The sequence below is a fragment of the Cuculus canorus genome, chromosome 17, assembly GCF_017976375.1.
Source record: "Cuculus canorus isolate bCucCan1 chromosome 17, bCucCan1.pri, whole genome shotgun sequence".
Classification (NCBI taxonomy): Eukaryota; Metazoa; Chordata; class Aves; order Cuculiformes; family Cuculidae; genus Cuculus; species Cuculus canorus.
Window position 1 is genome coordinate 15356078 of NC_071417.1, and position 18429 is coordinate 15374506.

The 18429-nt window shown below is 43.5% G+C and overlaps 1 protein-coding gene across 1 annotated transcript; it reads left to right on the plus strand.

Moving 5' to 3' along the window:
- Nucleotides 1–1247: 1247 nt before the first annotated feature.
- UBE2L3 (ubiquitin conjugating enzyme E2 L3) lies at nt 1248–18404 on the plus strand. Its single transcript, XM_054082577.1, has 4 exons — nt 1248–1402; nt 9255–9350; nt 12851–13037; nt 15601–18404. Exons 1-4 carry the CDS (start codon nt 1376–1378, stop codon nt 15753–15755), a joined length of 465 nt encoding a protein of 154 aa, XP_053938552.1. The 5' UTR covers nt 1248–1375; the 3' UTR covers nt 15756–18404.
- The last annotated feature ends 25 nt before the right edge of the window (nt 18405–18429 follow it).

Consider the following 18429-nt stretch of genomic DNA (forward strand, 5'->3'; position numbering starts at 1 on the left):
ATTGAGTTTTGGAGCGATAAGCACTATGTTAATGCAAAATATTGATTATCAAACAGCTGTTTGGGGAATCATTTTAAGACAGCATTTTAGAATCCTGTGCTTCAAAATTAACAACTTCTGCTGCATTTTTTAGGAGTTTTTGAACCCACAACATCTCCTTTTTTGGGTGCTCTGAGTCTGTAAAGCTGATTTCAAAGCTTAGAACTTTGTCAGGTGAATTTTTCCATCGATTGAGTATTGGATCCAGTGAGATGAGCTGATGTGAGGGTGGAAGGGGCAATAAAGCCACGCATCGGCAGAGTGACTCCTGAGTGCACTGGGTCACTGGAGAATGCTCTACAGAGCGAGTCAGGTGCCTAGACATTGATGTAGGGTGGCATTTTAGACACCACACAGTGCAGTAACCTCTGTCCTGTGCCATATCCACCGGTATTGTGCCCCAGCCCCCCAGGGGTGAGACCAGCAGATGTGGCTGGACATAGGCACTGTTCCTGCAGCAGCTGCTCGAGGCCAGTGGCATCAGAGCTGGAGTCACAACTAGAGCCTCACGGAAGAGCTGAAAGGCACATAGCAAATCACAGCCCTGTTGGGTCCTGACAGGATCTCCTCTCCCACAACTCCTCCTTGGCAGGAGGGGGCTGGGAGCTGGAGGCAAAGACCCCCGGACTGAAGTTCACCTGCATTGCTCCTGAAGCTCCTACGAGTGTAACAAACCAAGAAATAGAATCATAGAACATTTGGGTTGGAAGGGACCTTAAAGTCCATACAGTTCCACCCCACTGCCATGGGCAGGGACACCTCCCACTGGATCAGGCTGCCCAAGGCCCATCTAACCTGGCCTTGAACACCTCCAGGGATGGAGCAGCCACAGCTTCTGTGGGCAACCTGGTCCAGCGCCTCCCCACCTTCATCGTGAAGAGTTCCTTCCTAATGTCTAACCTAAATCTTCCCTCTTCCCATTTAAAGCCATTCCTCCTCATCCTATCAGTACATGCCCTTGTAAAACGTCCCTCCCCAGCTTTCCTGCCGCCCCTTTCCGTACTGGAAACGGCTCTAAGGTCTCCCTGCTCTAAGGTCTCCCCGCAGCCTTCTCTTCTTCTTCTTCCAGCCTGGCCTCACCACCGAAAGTCGTCTGGGCCGAGCCGAGTCCGGCCGATGAGCCGAACTGAGCCGATCGGAGCCGAACGCAGCCCAACGTAACCGAGCGCGGCCGAATGCAGCCGAACGTAGCCGATCGGAGCCGAGCGCGGACGAACGGAGCCGAGCGCGGCCGAACGGAGCCCTGCTCCTTCCCCGCCCGCCGCCGCAGGAAGCTCGGCCCCAGCGCCCTGCCCGCCGCCGCGATGCATTGTGGGGCGGCAGCAGCAGAGCCAAGATGGCGGCCAGCAGGAGGCTGATGAAGGTAAGGGGCAGCGCGGCGCCAGGCAGGGCCGGCGGGAGGGCAAACGGCGGGCCCCCCTCGGCCTCCGGTGGCGCTCCGGCAGCGGGGGGCGCCTCCCCGGCCGCGGCCTGGCCGAGCGGGCTATCTCCAGGGGCGACGCGGGACGGGCGGGACCGGCGGCCCCAGGCCGCGGCCGCGAGGGGCCCGGGCGGGCCGGCCGCGGGGGCTCCGCCGTGACTAAGCAGCGCGGGGCTGCCCCGCTGGGAGGGCTCGGCCCGGCGCGGGGACCTGGCCCTTTCGGTTTCGGATAGGAACCGCTTCCCACTGTGAGCCAGAGGCTCGTCCCGCCGCAGCCCGGGCCCGGGGTCAGGGGTTTCCTCGCCGCTGCGGGCGTGTCCCCGCCGTGTCCCCGTGGCGATCGGCGGCGGCTCGGGGGGGAGTCGAGCCCGTGGCATGGCGGGGTGGCTGTGAAATAACTCGGGGGGGGGGGGGGAGGCGTTTCTCCTCGTTTTCCTCGAGGGGCTCCTTCAGGAGCAGGCGGTGACCGCCGCCCCGGAGGAGTGGTTGCCGGTGAAGACCGCGGGCCGCGCGGTGCGGCTTGCCTGGGACCCGCACGCGGAGCGGGGTGGAATTTGGCCCCCCCGCGCGAAGCCCGGGCCGTGTAAATCGCTAAACTTCCCGGGGGAGGCAGGGAAGGGCCCTGCCCCCATCAGGCGATCCGCGAGCGCTATTAAAAACCTGTCCCTGTGGGGTGCGGTGCGACTGTGCGCTCGAATTGGAGAGATAGAAGGGCGCTCCTGTTAAACGGAGTCTTTTAGAATAGGATTTTTGTCCGGCTTTAAGGGCGGGAACCCCAAATGGGTGTGAGAATTTACTGGGCCGTGCAAGTAGCAGAGTCTGCAGTTGCGTTCCTTAATTGTGCAGACACATAATTAACCATTATAACTCGGTCGTTTCTGCAGAAAACAGTAGCCCAGAAGTGCTTTTGTAAGGCTGCTTCTGTTCTAAATATGCTATGGAGCAACCAAAATTAAATGGTAAATATGTTGTCTGCAGAGTCATCCAGATGTATTGAATTAGGAGGTGTAAATCTTTAATTGTTCTTAAGGATCCTGATGAGATGGCATTTATTCTTCTGCTTCATTTTTGACAGCTGTTAATATTTTGTCACAGCTTTAATGTCATAATCAATACGTCTGTTGCCATATACTCCAGTAAGGTTCCTCTTAGTTTCAGATAGTAAACCACCGTATAACTTTTATCCCTTTATAAGGCAGCTGTTCTGCCTGCTCTGAAAAAAATCCATTAATTGTTCAAAAGAACATAGCTATTGTTCTGGTAGGAAAAAAAATACAGTTCCAGTTATTTTTCTTTTTAAATTTAAAATGGAACATAAACATCTGAAAGGCAACAAAAATTGTTCCAAATATCTGCAGTACTTCCTGCTTTTCACCCCCCACTCCCCCCCAGTTCCAACTATATTTCTAAAATGTTAGTGCTTTAATCTTTCACTGAAATGCCGTGAAAATGGAGGTCATGCTGTCAAACCCCTCCTTTTCTAGAAAAATGGTGTGGCAGTTTCTTTTGAGAAGGGTGGTGTAGGAAGGAAGCTCAAAAAACCTCCGCTTACATTTTTACTTTCATTTTTCTTTCCTGGTGTTTGTGGGCTGTACATGGTGCATGCGTTTTTGGTGCTGGTTCATGAGCTGTGAGGTGCTGTATCACACAGCTTGGAAGGCTGTTAAATGACATCTACCTTGCTGCCTTTTGGAGAGTTGAGTCAGCCCAAAGGGCTCTGAGTTTTGCCATTCATCTCCGTAGGAACAAAGTGGAGCTCTGGTACTGATGACACAATCTGGACTGCTGCAGCATGATGTTTGGGGGGGTCCAATCTCACTGTGCATCAACCTAATATCACTAAGTTTCAAATTCCTAGATCCACTTTAGAAAGCTTTTCATTGTTGAAGTTTTCCGATACAAAGGAGTCTGTTGTGCGTTCATCCCAGGTCTGTAGAAGGAGGAGTGATTATAACTAAAGGAGATAGAGGTTTTTCAGTGTATCGTTCAGTTATGTTTGAAGTAATTTAGGATAAGCAGTAACTGTGTCTTCTTTGAGCTCAATGTCAGGTTTGCCTTCGGTAAGTGAAAACAAGCTTTGAACCTTTTATAGGTCACTAAAGCAATTCCCACCTCCTTAGGGTTTTGCCAACATTCTGAAGTACTGCATTTTTCCGGACTTGTGTCATGCATCATAGTTGTTCATGTTAATCACAGTGGCTCAAAGAGATGGCACGTGGTAATTCATAACAACACACTGTCTGCCTGCAGGAAACTGGGAACATCAGTACAGTTTCCACCTTCCATGAGCGTCCTTTTCAGGTTATGGAAGCCATTTCTGTCTTCAGTTTGCAAAACTCTTTGTGAAAGAAGTATTGCGGATTTTGCCATTACTTGTACAGTTCAGTTTTAATCATGAAGTCGGATTAAGATTGTTTTATATCTTGCGCTCTGCTTCAGCAGAATTACATTTCCTAGGCCAAAGACCTTATTTATGGCCTGGTTTTCTGAGCTTTGTACCATCAGACAGTCGGACTGAAGTTGTCTTTGCTGATTCACAAAAAAATCAAGGTTAGCAAAAATGGGACCTAAACATAGCGAGTGAATCATATTCCAACAGTGTCTGAGTGGAGTTTTAATCAATGAGCCACCGTCAGCCTCTTCAAAGAGCCACAGTCGTCAGATCCTGACTCCTCATGGAATGTTAAATGTGGGACCAAAGCAGTTTTTGTCAAGAATATGTTGTTTTGGACCGTGTCTGAGGTTAAAAAAAAACCAGCAAATATAAAGTGATTATATTTAGGAAAGGCTCTAAGGCTTCTCTTATAAGGGAACTACTTTGCTTCACAACCCTTTCTCGTAAAAAGCACATCGTCTCCAAATATACATGACTGGGAAAAAGGATCTCCAAAGATCTGCCCGAGATTTCAGTGAAGCGTTTTCACAGTTGCCACCCGCTAATGCAAAACGAGCTGCCTTCCATGCGAGAGCTGTAGTAGAGCGTTGTGTGGAAAGGGAGAGAGTATGGCTGTCTGGCGCTGGATAGTCACAGTGTATCTGTGGAGTGATGATGTGGGACCGAGCTGCACCTGCAACACGTGCTTTTTGGTGGCATCTGAACAAGTGACACTGTCCTTAGTGTGGAGCTGCTCCCTTCTCCGTGATGGAGCAAGGGGTCTGTAGTATCAACGCTTTTGTTTCCTGTTTTTCAGCTGTTCTGAAGCATCTTTGCTACTAAAAATTGAAAATAAATTTGAAGAGTAAACAACACTTCACATGTGAAGTGAGATACTTACGCAATTATTTTAATCTTACTGATTTTACACTGCTCCCATAACTGCAGAGTCAAACATTTATGCAACTGTTGAACTCCAAGGTGAAATCCAAACCAAAGGCATGGGCTGGTACCCACTGCAGGTGGCCTGCCATCTCCAGCACCCCAGCATCTTGTACGTACCACAGCCCTCCAAGTAAAGGGGTTGTGAACAACCTTGGTACCTGAAAAACAGTTCCAAGTTTATCCAGATGCCTGTTCTTAGTAACAGGGGAGATGTGGTGCCAGCAGTGGTGAGCATTCTTGTGCAGAAGTGAGAACACTAATCCATTTTACCATTTTGCAACTGAGAATCAGCAAGAGGACTTCTAATAAAATGAAGATAGTTTGCCAGTAAGTAGCATCACTCAGTGAATAAAAGGCATGTGAATATACAGGGTTGTAATGTTGCAATGGAAGCTTAACAGTAGCTTTTATAACAGCTAGAATCTGCTTGGGGTTTTGGCTGGTTTTGTTTAATTTTTTAATTGAATTTGATATTAATGTGTTTAACGTTTCTCTGTACTGTATGAGATTCAGCAAGTAGAACTGGCCAGTTCCTTATCCCTGTCGTGAAGCTGTTGCCTTTTTCAGGCTTCTGGTAGAGAATGTATTTATAAACAGGTAAACATAAATGGTAAACTGTTAAGAAACAGGATTTAGAGTTACTTCAGTAGACTTGGTTTTGTTTGTGCATTAAGCATGTTTTGTGCTCCATGGAGTGCTCCCTGAAGTCAGTACGAGCTCTTACGCTTATTCCTGTGTTCTTGGATTGCACTTCTACCAGTGTGTCTGTGCTGTGTTTTCCTGTCTGGCTTGGGTTTTCAGAGAAGTCCCAAAACTTAAAAGATGCATGGGCAAAACAGTTTCAGTTGCAGGGTTTTTCATGTACTTAGCACATTTTAAGCAGCTGCCACTAGTTTTCTTTTTTTTTTTTTATTTCAAATATTTAGTTTTTGCTTTGAACAGCAGAAACAATTACACAATAATGAAAATCAAAATTGTAACTTGTTACTGATGATCCATGAGAGGTGGCGTGTACTCCTGTGACTGCCATCAGAGAGCACCTCTGGAACGTTTTCTCCCTTTCACATGCTGTGTAATGCTTTCTTTGAACACATCCAAAGGACAAGTACCACGTCTTGAGAAGGCCTTGTGAAAAAAGACATTTCAGTTCTACAGACGGGGAAACTAACGCAGCAAGGTCACATGCGAGGTTGATAGCAGAGTCGGCAATGGAGACTGACGGAAATCCTTATGGCAGTCTCCCAGCCTTTAGTTACACCACTCCTGTGCTCCTTTAATTACATTACCTGACAGAATTAAGGGGTGGAGGACAAGAAAAGGAATTAATCTATTTACTGTCTGTCCAGACTCTTAAGTGTTATTTTGAAATGAATATCTGGACTGTATCCTTGTACCTTGTAAAGTAGTTTTGTCCCTTTGCAGTTGCTCAAGCCTGTGTAATATGGAGGGTTAACTTTTACTCTGTGCTGTTTGAAAGTGTTTAGTAGCTCATTCACTTTTTTAGCAGTATGTTTATGCTGCAGTTGTGTCTGCCTCTGTAGCTTTGAGGCAGTTGGGTCTTTTTGTATGGGGTTTGGCAGTTGCCAGGAAAAACGCAAAGCAACACCACTGCCCTCCCTGCTCCCACCCTTAAATTGGGTGTGGAATCACTGGTGCCCTCAGCCCAAAGCCCTGGCTGCCTGACCTGCCAGTACAGTGTTGCACTGGAGGAGAGGAGTAACTGGGTGAAAAAAAGCTGTGTTTAAATAAGCCTAACAGAGAATTGATTACTTTGAAAGGGCACATGAAATCTTAAACACTTCTATAAGAGAGAAGTAATTTCTGTTATACATTGGAACCTGTCCCGAGTGTGTGGTCCAGGCCAGTCCTCTGCCGAATTCAGGTGGGCCTCTGTGACCTCTGCAGTCATGGTTGTGTCTGGGGAAGAGAATTGCTGAGTTCATGCCCATCTGGCCCCTCTTTTGTCAGCTGTGGTGGGAGCTGGGGCAGTAGCAAGAGGACAGATGTGGTCCTGATGCACTGCTGGGATGTCCCACTTCTGTGATTTCGAAAGCAAACTCCTGCAAAGGTCTCACGTGTCTGTCTGAAGAGGAAGATGTCCTCAATCACTTTTGGGTAGTTCCTCAGTTCTCTAGGCCGTTTGGTTCCCCCTCTCATGTGGTAGGCGCAGGGAGGCTGGGGGGGGTTGTGTGTGCAATTTACGTATTTGTTTCAAGCTTTAATCTGTTTTTATGCAAAGTTTTACAGTTTTGTAACTATCGCTGCACTGGATTATTGCATTTTGTAATTCAGCATCCATTTTTTTTTAACCTGAATCTAATTATAAAATTTAGGTGTTTAATTTTCCAGTAGTGCGAAGCTGTGCTTTTCAAATTTGCTTTATTAGCGTAATAACATACCTGAATTACAGAGTCAGAGCTCTCTCCTTTTCTGTGTCTGGGCAATTGTTCTCTGGGCCAGAAACATTGTAATGCCATCTTCTGAACCTGTGACAAAAGCTTCTACAGGAAAGCTGTGCTCCCATGGGGACCTTATGAGGAAGATTTGTCCTACGTGTAATGTTTTTAATGTGGTAACAAGAAAATTGTCATCTAAACCCATTTTCCTTCCCTTCTCTTAGAGTGAAGGCACTTGTGATGCATGTTTATTCATGTTTAAGTAGGTACTGGTTAATTAGCTTGCTTTGTTCCTGATGTTTGATGGGTTCTATCTAGTGTGTAATGGGCTTTATCCCTGACAGCCTGTGGAGTGGTGGTGTACCAGACTCACTGGCCCTCTCGGGAAGGGTCACCTGGGCATCAGTCAGTGCTGGCTCTGCACTGCATGCTCAGAGCAGCTGCAAGGCACACTGTGCATTGGCAGTTTCAGAGGTCACGGAGGATCTCTTATAGCTGCGACAATAATGGTTATTTTCTTTTGAATATTGTGCTTTGTTCTGTATCCCTATAAATGAGCCTCATGGGATTATTTTTCTGGGGCTTTTATATGTTTTCCTGCTTTAAGGAAATAAAATAATCCTCTTACCCTTTAGGAAAAAAAAAGCCCAAACTGTCTGTGACATTGTGTAAATCCAGGAATTTGGGGATTAATCTACAGGTCTAGACTAAACAGTCGGGTTCAGTATCCTGAAGTGTGTGTTGAGCATCAATTCAATACCCAATACCCCAAAGTTAAGCTTCTGTATTCCAAAGATGCTCTTGCTTTCCTAGGTGCAGTGAGTGGGAATGTAAACGTTCATCTTCTGATGTGTGGCTGACATGCAGGGTTTGTTTCATGTGCATTTGGAAATCTTGTTTCCCCTTGAGTTTGCATTTTTATTGTGATGCTGAGTTTATGCAAGAAATTACTCCATGTATTAAATCTATGCCAGTCCAATGCAGAAAGGTTTGATCTAAGATCAAACAGCTGTTTGGGGGGGGGGGGGGGGGGGGGGAATGGACAGTAAGCGCTTACACCAGGAAAACTCATCCTTTTTGTTTGTCAGTGCTGTGCAAGCAGCATTTCTCTGAACAAGTGTAGACCCACAGGCAGGTGCTTCAGTTTTGAAAGCACCAGGAAAGCTTTGTATTTCACGGTGGGCGACACTTGAATTTGAATGCAGTTATGTTCTCTTTAAGGATAAAATGCTGAATTCAACAACAAAGGGCCGTAATTGTTATGGAGTTAAAGTGAAACCATGAGGTGTTTCTTTTGGGGTCTCATGAAATACTGCAGGAAACAGTTGCTACACTGGGGTTATACATAATTTTAAATCTAAAAATGCATCGTGCTTGTTTTGGCGATGCCTGGATCACTGGACAAAAATGCACTGGTGATTGGTGCAGAAAGATGCCTTGTTCAAGAGTGACACAGCTGTAGAGGGGTATCTTAGTACATCCTCTTAACTTGGAGGTACAAAACGGAGATAAAGCTCTGTCTTCTTGAGTTGCTGGTCTAAATAAAGCTAGTTTGGGTTATTTTTCTGAGTTAGCATCAATTTAAGTTGATCATGAGGGAATTTGTTAGTCTTGAGTTGAAATAACTGGCCAGGTCACTGGTTTTGTGTGTGTTGAAAACTGTTACGAAATATTTCCACCACTATTTTCTTTCAGAAAATTCTTACAATGTGCTTTGTGCTTCAGAGTTTTCAGTAGTTTGTTACCAAAGGCATTGACTTGCATGTGAGACAAAAACATTTTCAAATGCACTTTTTAAATACTCCTACTTCATTGTGTCTGTAATGGTGTTTATTAACAGGGCATTGTTGTATTTTCCTGACATATTAAAAATAAGGGTGTTCTTATCCATTGTCTTCAAGAATTTTACTTCTCACAGGTGCAGAATTTTTTCTTATTAGTGTGGGTTGCCACCGCTAAAAGGCTTCCTTGAGCTTCTTTAACATTAAAGAAACCCACGTTGACCCCTAAGCATTTTGAAAAATAAATACGAGCATCTGGCTTAATACTGTTATTAACTTACACTTTGCTTGCTTTTCAGGAGCTTGAAGAAATCCGCAAATGTGGAATGAAAAACTTCCGTAATATCCAAGTTGACGAAGCTAATTTATTGACCTGGCAAGGGCTTATTGTTCCTGTGAGTATAGACTGCTCCTTATTCTAATGAGCTTTAAAACAAAAAACTTCTATCCCATCAATCTCTGTAGTGCTGCTGGTGACCATTAGATCATTTTTGCACCCTGACAAGAATCTTTTTTTATTAGTGTTTAATATGGATTTTATTGTTATATCTTATTATTGTGAAACCTGGCTCTCAGGGCTATGGGTTTGTAAAGAAGTAAGTTATTTGTAAACATAACTTACGTTTATGTAGATTATACTGCAGCATCTTAAACGTGCTCTGGGCGGTGAAGTGTGGTCCTGGCTTTAATTCTTATCTCTCTTTGGACTCCTCGTGTAGTCTTGGGCAATAAGACTTACCCTCTTGTTCTATTTGAGTGTCTTCTGTGATTTGTTTGGTTGCAGTCTGGTAATGTCAGCGGGCATTTCGTATAACCAGTCTGAAGCAACACCTACACATAATTGAAGGTGTTGCAGCTCCTCTGGCCAGTACCTGCCCGAGTGCTTGGTGATGGCAGGCCCAGGCCGCATGCACCTGCAGCTGAAGAGGGCCGAGGGCTCTGTGATGGTGCGGGGGACCTGGAGAGGTGTTAGAACAGGGAAATAAACAAAATATATAGTTTATTACATTACGCTTGAAGTACTTTTTCCTATGTAATCATAGGGAAAAATTGAGGTATGAAAAACTTCAATTATTCCAAAGTAGATTTTTTTTTTTTAATTGACTAGATGTATTTCTAGGATAAAGAGTATTGGAAGAAGTTTGATGCAAGGAAAAGGTTTGAATTTTCATAAGTGAGCACTTTATAAAGAGAGAGGTGGATTTTTAAGTAATTCTAAAAAACACCCCACTTAAATTTTTTAAAGCACTACAGTCTTTGAGTAGAATGTTTCATAGAGGCAGATAACCATTGCATTAATCAAATGGAATGAGATTTGCTATGAAGAGGAAATCTAGTATGTTGAATTCTGTGGTTTAAATCACTTGGATTTTCACTTCCCTCATTTCCCACTGCTGAAGCTTGTGCTCGCTTTGTTACAAGTGCTGCTGCTCGGCCTGCAGCCGTAGGGGCTGTGCCACTAGGGTGTTTTTTCTGCTTTTCCTTGGGTGCTGCCTGGAAGGCCCCTAACCAGTGTAAATCTGTCTCTTGCTGTGCAACTTTGAAACATCTCTTCAGCAGTGCCTCAGCTCTTTTGGGTAGAATACATTTAGTCTCCTCTCTATAGTCATATTCCCACAAGTAATTCCTTTGAGTGGAGGCTACTTTGGCAAATAAAGCAAGAAGGATTTAACAGAGCTGAGAAGTAAAACACTCTAGTAAACCATACTTGTGGTTCATGTGTAGCAGTTTACTGCTATGGTAGTACTTTGAATCAGTTTAAGTTGGTAAATATGACTAATAAAGCAAACCACCACAATACATGTTTATTCCTGTTAAAATTAGCAGTATGTGGGGTACAGCATCTATTTTTAACGGTTTCTGCTCACCACAGTGTAAGCTCTGTGTTTGGTTTGCAAAGGTTCACAACATCCCAAGTGTTGAAACATGGATGCAGTGAACCCTGCTGCATATCTGCCTTCTGGCTGATCGTGTGCCCTGTTACAAGGAAAGCAGCCTGACTTTCACCACTGGTGTAGGTCAGGATGAGTTCTGTCATTAAATTGTACTTCCTGTGGTAATTAATGAAGCGTCGTGTTGTACGTGTACAGAGAGGAATAAAGTTTATTGAGGATATGCTACAGAAGATGCTTTAGTCTTTGCATATTTTGTGTAGCAATTGCAGTGCTGGAGTTTATGGCTTAAAAATGTCACATACGAGCTGACTGTGAGCTTAATTATTTTGCTGAGTTTTGTGTTTCAATTTTTACACGCTGCTTCCGTTTTAGAAAACATTATCACTTAGGGTTTACAGCCAGGTTGCTCATACTTAAGTGGGACTGACCAGTTACTGATTATTGAAGTCTATAACTAGGCATTATTTTGGTCAGCTTCTTAGCGAAGGTGTGAAAGACACAAAAGTCAGTATTTTAACAGTGCTCATACAGAATAACTGTGAAAGATACTGATTTAAAAGTTTTTGTTGTGTTCCATGTTTTGTGCCTCAGTGCAACTGTTTGTTTTTAAGGATTTGCTCGGTAGAGAAGCAAATTGAAGATACAGTCAGCTTCTTTAGACTCTGTGTGTCGATGAGCTGCAGTGCAGAGCTGTGCTGCCTGACAGGCAATCTGAGCACCGTGTCCGTTTGCCGAACGTCTTCACAAGTTATTGCAGGTGGTGGAGGCGAGAACAAGTGAGCCATGGGGACAGAGGCACCAACCACTTTGGTTGTCACCACCACCAAATAATTATTGGTTAAACTCACAAAGGTTTTTTGATGGGAAGTGGTTTTGAAGCTGCTCTTCCCTTGACTGTATTTCCTAGAAACACACAACCAGACAACTCCATATGGATGAAACTAAAATTAAGTATTTTCTGTTGAATAATATTTTAGTCGACCACTCCCCACCCCCAGATATTGTTAAACCTTTTCTAACTTTCTGGAGTGGGTTTGATTGCAGGGCATGATCTGGTTGCTTATGAAGAATGTGTGATACTTTTGAACAAACTGAAAACTCTCATCTTTTGATACTTGTTCCCAGAGTGTTTGGAAAGGCTTCATGCCACAGTTCCCGTTTACAGTGCAGAATCCTATTTTCATAAGCTTTAAATGTAGTGATGGTGTATTTTTTTCTCCTGCCATTAGTGTCTGAAGCCGTATCAATAGTCTAACAGGTTTTCTAAATGAGATTCTGGGCATTGTTTTTTCTGTTTCAGCACGAAGAACTCCGTTGCATACTTCACGGTTCTCTCATCATGCTCCTTCACAAATGATCTGATAAGAGTGGGTTAACTGCATACAAATTCAGAATGTTCTCATCACCAGACACAGTGAATCTCTATCTTTAGTGCCAACGAACATTGAGCAGGTTTTTGTGTAGTCAGCACAAAAACATTCTAGGAACATATCAGCACATCTGACCAATCAAATTGCTTTGCACTTCGTGCCACCATGTTGTGAGACGTGAATAACTGCGTTGAGAGAAAACAGTTTCCCTTGTTGCGTTTCCTGTTTGTGTCTCAGAATGTGCTTCCTGTTTGTGTCTCAATGTTTTTTGAAATACAAAAAAACTCCATAAAAATAGAAAAAAAAAAATATATTAACCCCCCTACTTATTAGATAGGACCTCGAGCTTGGGGTAAATGGGATTGGGTACTTTCTTACTGCTAGAAATGTCAGCCAATGTCAGAACATGGTGACATGCTTTTGCCAGGGTGAATACAGACATTGTAGAGGTTGTGTTGCCTCTCTTACCAAGTAGGCTTTGCTGTTTCTTGGCACAGATGTGGCAGCATGTGTGGGAAGGGAGTACCTTTAGAAGAGGTCATTTGATAAAGTGTGCTCCGGACTTTGATCTTTCTTAACTGTATCTATTAGAATGTGCCAGATTGTTGACATTCTGCTTTCTTGTTGCAGGACAATCCTCCATATGATAAAGGAGCCTTCAGAATCGAAATCAACTTCCCAGCAGAATATCCATTCAAACCTCCTAAGATTACATTTAAAACAAAGATCTATCACCCTAATATCGATGAAAAGGGGCAGGTTTGTCTGCCAGTAATTAGTGCTGAAAACTGGAAGCCAGCAACCAAAACTGACCAAGGTAGGACTCCCTGTGGAGAAAACTAGATATCAAGAAACTTTGCATTGTGTTTAAATTGAAAGCTAGCAGCATTTCAGCGTGTCAGCTGGTCTCTGCTCTTCTGGTGTTTTCATTGTCATAAGGTTTGTGTTGTGAATCACATGTGGTGAGCACAGTGTGCAGCTCTTTTGGAATCTCATTTTGTTAGTGGAACATGAGGCACATGGCATGTCCACCTCCAAGGAACCACACAGCTCTTCATAGGTGAAGAGTTCACTCAGGTAGTGTCCTCGACACACTTGGAAATCCTGATGGCAGTGTTTGTGTGGGCATTGTTTTGTGTTTCTTTTCAAACAGTGACTTTATAATGCAGAGGTGTTCAGGAGATTCCTGAGTGTTTGGAAGAAAAGGTCTGAAACCTCAAGGCTTTGCATATTTTGTAATCCCTGCCATGGGGTTTGGCGATTGGAACGTATGGTTTGAAATATATAGGGAGTCATAAACAAAGCTTGAGCTCACTACATAAATTAACTCTCAGTTCTTCAAAGATCAGTGCTGTGAGGCTTGCTGTGTAGGGTGTTTTTGGATAAGTATTTAAATATTTTAAGGAAAAAGGTTTCCTCGGGTTCTGTGTCAGGCTGAGAGTGAGATCTGAGTAGTTTTTTTCTGTTGTTGCTTCCATTAGTTGTTGGGCTGAGAATTTCATGTTTTCTGGCAGGTAATGATTAGTTTGATATTAAGCATTTATTATTGTGCATAGAGAAAGTATCCTTGCAAAAACAGCATGATTTTTGATAAGATGAATGCAAATGAGCAGTGGTTCTCAGTCACTGAAGTTCTTGCGCTGGACTGAAGTATCTCGCTTTGTAGGAGAACATAGTCCCTTCTTCCAGACTACCTTTAAGGTTGTTCTCACTGGAAGTGTCTTCCTGATAGTAAACGATGCTGTACTTAAGATCTCTTTCTCGTTTGTATTTCTGTACGCTAGTAAAACTACTCACAGTTTGCATGGTCTTGCCCAGAGACAAAATAGGAAAACTGCAGTTGTTTCAGAAAAGATGAAGCAGTTGAGCGCTGTCAAGAACAGAGGCAGCATCAAGAACCTGCTCCATAAATCAGTGAAAATCTTAATTTATTGATTTATCCCAGGCTATATGAGATAAAGAGCCTAGGGAGAGATGAAATGGAAGCAGTGTGTAGAAGGTTTCTGTTACCACCTTAGCAATGGTCCTACTCTTAAGAGCCTACTCTAGCCAGCTGAAGGAATAACATAATGTCCGAGTTGAAGTGCAAGCTGGCATTCGCTGGAGCTACTGAAGCAACCGTTTGCACGCAGCGAATAGTGTCTCCCCGTAAAGCAGCAATTCCTTTTTTATCTGAGTGAATAAAAACTATGCTAACAGCAGAATTTGGAACAAAACCTGGGTACCAAATTATTGCACATCTCAGTTTCTTCTGCTTGCAGTGTCCATGTCCTTACTGCATGGTTGGTTGAGCCTCCAACGGTGCTGTTACAGCCATGCTGCACTCTCTTCCTTTTTCCCCCAGTGCTCTTCTGCACTGAAAAATTAACTTCTGTCTTTTTGCTGCTTGGGCCTTTCTGAAGGAAATAATGCAACATCGTTAGTACAGCATCAAAGTGACAGGTTTTGATCATTCCAGGTCAGTGGAGAGATTAGGCTTACCATAAATCATTAACTCACCTTTCATGTACTCAAGGTGCATCTTTTGCTGTACTTTTTATTAATTTATGCTTAATATTAAACCAGGCTGTTGTGACAGTATGGTTCTGAAATGCTGTGGGTAGTGAGGCAACTCCTGCTATGACAGTGCTGATTTTTTTCTGGTTCATGTGTTAATGACCTTGGTGACGCAGTAACACTTGCTCTGTAGTGTTGTAGCTGTGTTTACTGAGTGAAAAGGGATCCTGGGTGTGGCACTGGTGTGGTGGAAACTGGAGTTTCCTATGTGGTCAGCAACAGGGGGCCATTGATGAAATGACTGTAAGCTGGGGTGAAAAGAGCCTTGTGGTGCTCACCCACTTGTTGGCCTGGTGTATCTACGGGTGGGTGTCTTTGGCAGTTCAGGGCAGAGGGAAGAATTGTCTGTTTTTTATGAGGGAAGTGAGAGCCATAGAAAAATAAAGTGGGGAAAAACCCTTTCCTAAAGCAGGCCAGGTTCATCTGCATCATTGTGACGTGTGAGGAGCACACCTTGCATGATGGAAATTCCATCTTCACCCAGTTTCTTTCAGGTGAAGGTGTCTTTGAAACTGTTTCTTTCTCAGCCACAGGAAAGTATTTTGGATAGGATGCCAGTTACATGGGGAATAAACTTGTGGCACATTTTGGTCTCTATTCAAGTTGATTTTGTTTACAAATACGATTTTCTGGTGGTCATTCATGGTCATTGAACTGAATCTTGGTGTATTGCTATAGCTTATTCATGCTCTGCTCTTGAAAAGACCCTAGATTTATGGGGATGTATTTAAATAGAGTTCAAGCTCTTTTACTGGGGAATTCTGCTTACATTTTGAAAAGTTAACCATCTTGGTCTCTGACGGTATTTATACTTCTTTTGACAGTAATCCAGTCCCTCATAGCACTGGTGAATGATCCACAGCCCGAGCACCCCCTCCGGGCTGACCTAGCTGAAGAATACTCTAAGGACCGTAAAAAATTCTGTAAGAATGCTGAAGAGTTTACAAAGAAATATGGTGAAAAGCGACCAGTGGACTAAAATCTGACACAACTGATGTCAGGAACATATGATAGAAGATCGGAGCAGTGCATTTGAGACACCCCGTAAAGCAGGACTCTCTGGAAAATTGACAAGTGCCACCCTTCGGTGTTAACTTGTGGCTGTTACTAACTTTCTACAGTTTTCTTAATCAAAAGTGGGATAGGTAACCTGTAAAGAAAGGATTAAAATTTAAGATGTTCTAGTTCTGCTTCCTTTGTTTAAAAATCACTGCTTCAATATACTTTAAAGTATGCTGTTTTCTTTTTCTTGTCAGAATTTATCAAAAATATCTTAGACTTATATTCTGCCCTTAAATTGAAAAGGTTGTGGCTGTCATTTCTTATTTTTCCTTGCAGTTCCCACTCTCTTGAGTTCATTTAGTTCTTCATTGAATTTTATCCCCCTCCCCAAACCAATGTCTTAGAAAAATACCCCAATTTTGGCAGAAAATGATTGAGTGTTTGGCAGTTTTGTTTACTCTTCTTTTTAAATGTTGCACTGTGCTTTCTGGGACTTGTTGCAAGTTCCCCTTAACTTCAGTTTGTAACATAATAAACAAAACCACAAACAAATCCCACAAAAACAATCAGAAATAATTTCCAGGTCTTATGTAAATCTGGCTGATGTTACCACAAAATGTTTATTAAACGGGGAAACCCAAGCTTTTGTGTGCGTCATTGAATTAAAATATGGCTTACGTCCTGCTTCTGGAAAAAAAATCTGTAGCAAACGAGTAGTGGAATGTGATGACAAACTTCTTTCACTTCTGTTCTGAATGCCTGTGCAGAGCAGCTGGGGAAATGTGCACAGCACAACATCGTAGCCCATTTAGAAGAGTTTCAGAAACTGGGGACCAAGAGGTACCAAAGCAGTAAACTGCTTTGTGAGTTAAAAATCAGTATTTTGAAGTGCTCATTTTGAATTTGGTACTAAATTTGAAAGCCCAGCCACTGCTGGTCATCTTAGAACACTTTTCCATTAGTGTGTAGGAGATGCCTGTGTGATGGTATGGCTCTTGTGTCACTTCCCAGCCCCAATGCTGTGCAGTTCTTACCAACAGTGGTATGAGAGTGGGATTAAGCAATAACCTCTCATCGAGTGTGCTGCACTGCTGCTGCTCTTTGTGTTAAAACACACAGGTTAGATGACCTAATGAGTACTTCAAGTATCATTCTGTCATCCTAGCCTAATCGGGCAGAGCTGTTTTCCTGTTGCTCGAGGGCATACCTCCACACACGCTGAGGGAAGCCCTGTCTGTTCAGAACTGAGCAGCCTTTGCTGTCGCTGTTGCTTTTCTCCTGCCTGCCTGTCTTTTTCCGCAGTCTGAAATATGATCAGAGCTCTACAGTCAAACTGCCGTACAGTCAAAAAACTGCTGGCTCTTCTACACCTGTCAAATTTGATGCGTTCACGCGCACACAGATTTATCTCCTGAAATCCATCGGTATCTGGGAGCACATATCATTGTGATGTGCAGGACCTTGAGTTGGAAAACGCCTCTTGCCCAGACACTTGTCCATACCCCTAAATTCAGTTTTAATACAGCCTCTGCCTTTGCAACCTTTCAGAACTAGTGTGTTGAGCGGTAGGTCTCCTTTGGTTTTAATGTCTCGTATATTTGCTATTTCTTCATTCATCCCTGTCATCCGGCTTTTGTTTTCGGTTTAGTGTAAACAGTGACAGCCCAGTACCTCACCTCTGTTAAACATAATTTTTTTTATAAGTGAGGGAGCTAAGGAATTTAATGTTTAAGTGTTCTTAGGCAGATTCTTTGGCAGGTAAATAAAGTTAATCCACACTCACCTTATTCACAGAAACTTGCATTTCCTAAGTGTTTCCAGGCTTGTGAGAGCACTGTCTATTACCAGATTTTCACATCTTTGTGTCTTCATTTGCAGAAAGTTGGTACTGATTTTGTTTCATTCACGCTCACTCAGATTCCTAATAAAATAATGCCAAATTATCTGTCAAGCCGAAGTGTGTAACTTCCGCATCACATGAGTTGCTGTACCTTTCAATCATGTCTGTTGGCATGGAAACTTGCCATTCTCTAAATTCTCTTTTTATGTAAAACAAAGCTGTAGCACTAGTTTGCTGCCCTCGTTCCTACTAAATAGCATCCTTTCAGGTTGTAAGCCTCCCCTGTCTGAGACTGCATTTATTGAATTGGTGCAACTTGGCGGCCATGGGAAGGGAGCTGGAAGGGCTGCGTAACTCAAGGAACTCTGGTTGACCATACAGGCCTGCAGCAGCGCTGTACCAGCTCTCCCGGTTCCATCTGCAAAGGTCACTAGAAGACATATTGCTATCAGTCCCCTCTGTGTGTTCTTCACAGTTCAATTTCTAAACTATGAGATGTGTAACCTGATCAAGCAATGGCTTTTGTTTGTAGCCAGCTCTCTGAAAAAAGACAGAGCTCAAATACTGTGCTGTGTGGTTGAAGTCTGAGAAGGAAAAAACGAAGTACAGAGCCCTACATTAACTCAGGAAATCAAGCTCTTGTTCTCTCTGGTTCCCTAAGCCATGCTGAATTCCACATGTGCAGGTTAATATCCAAAATGAAAACAACATCCTGGTGAAACCACGCTCAGGAGCACTGGTATAGGCTTTCTGCAATTTCATTCTGCTACCCTAATAAAAATTGCTCTCAAAGATTTTGTGGCATGGTTTT

Excerpts from the sequence above, each read along its gene's own strand:
- UBE2L3 (XM_054082577.1), top strand. The coding sequence starts at position 1,376 with ATGGCGGCCAGCAGGAGGCTGATGAAG. Across the intron at positions 9,351-12,850 it reads GGCAAGGGCTTATTGTTCCT|GACAATCCTCCATATGATAA; the intron begins GTGAGTATAGAC and ends TTCTTGTTGCAG. Across the intron at positions 13,038-15,600 it reads AGCAACCAAAACTGACCAAG|TAATCCAGTCCCTCATAGCA; the intron begins GTAGGACTCCCT and ends TTCTTTTGACAG.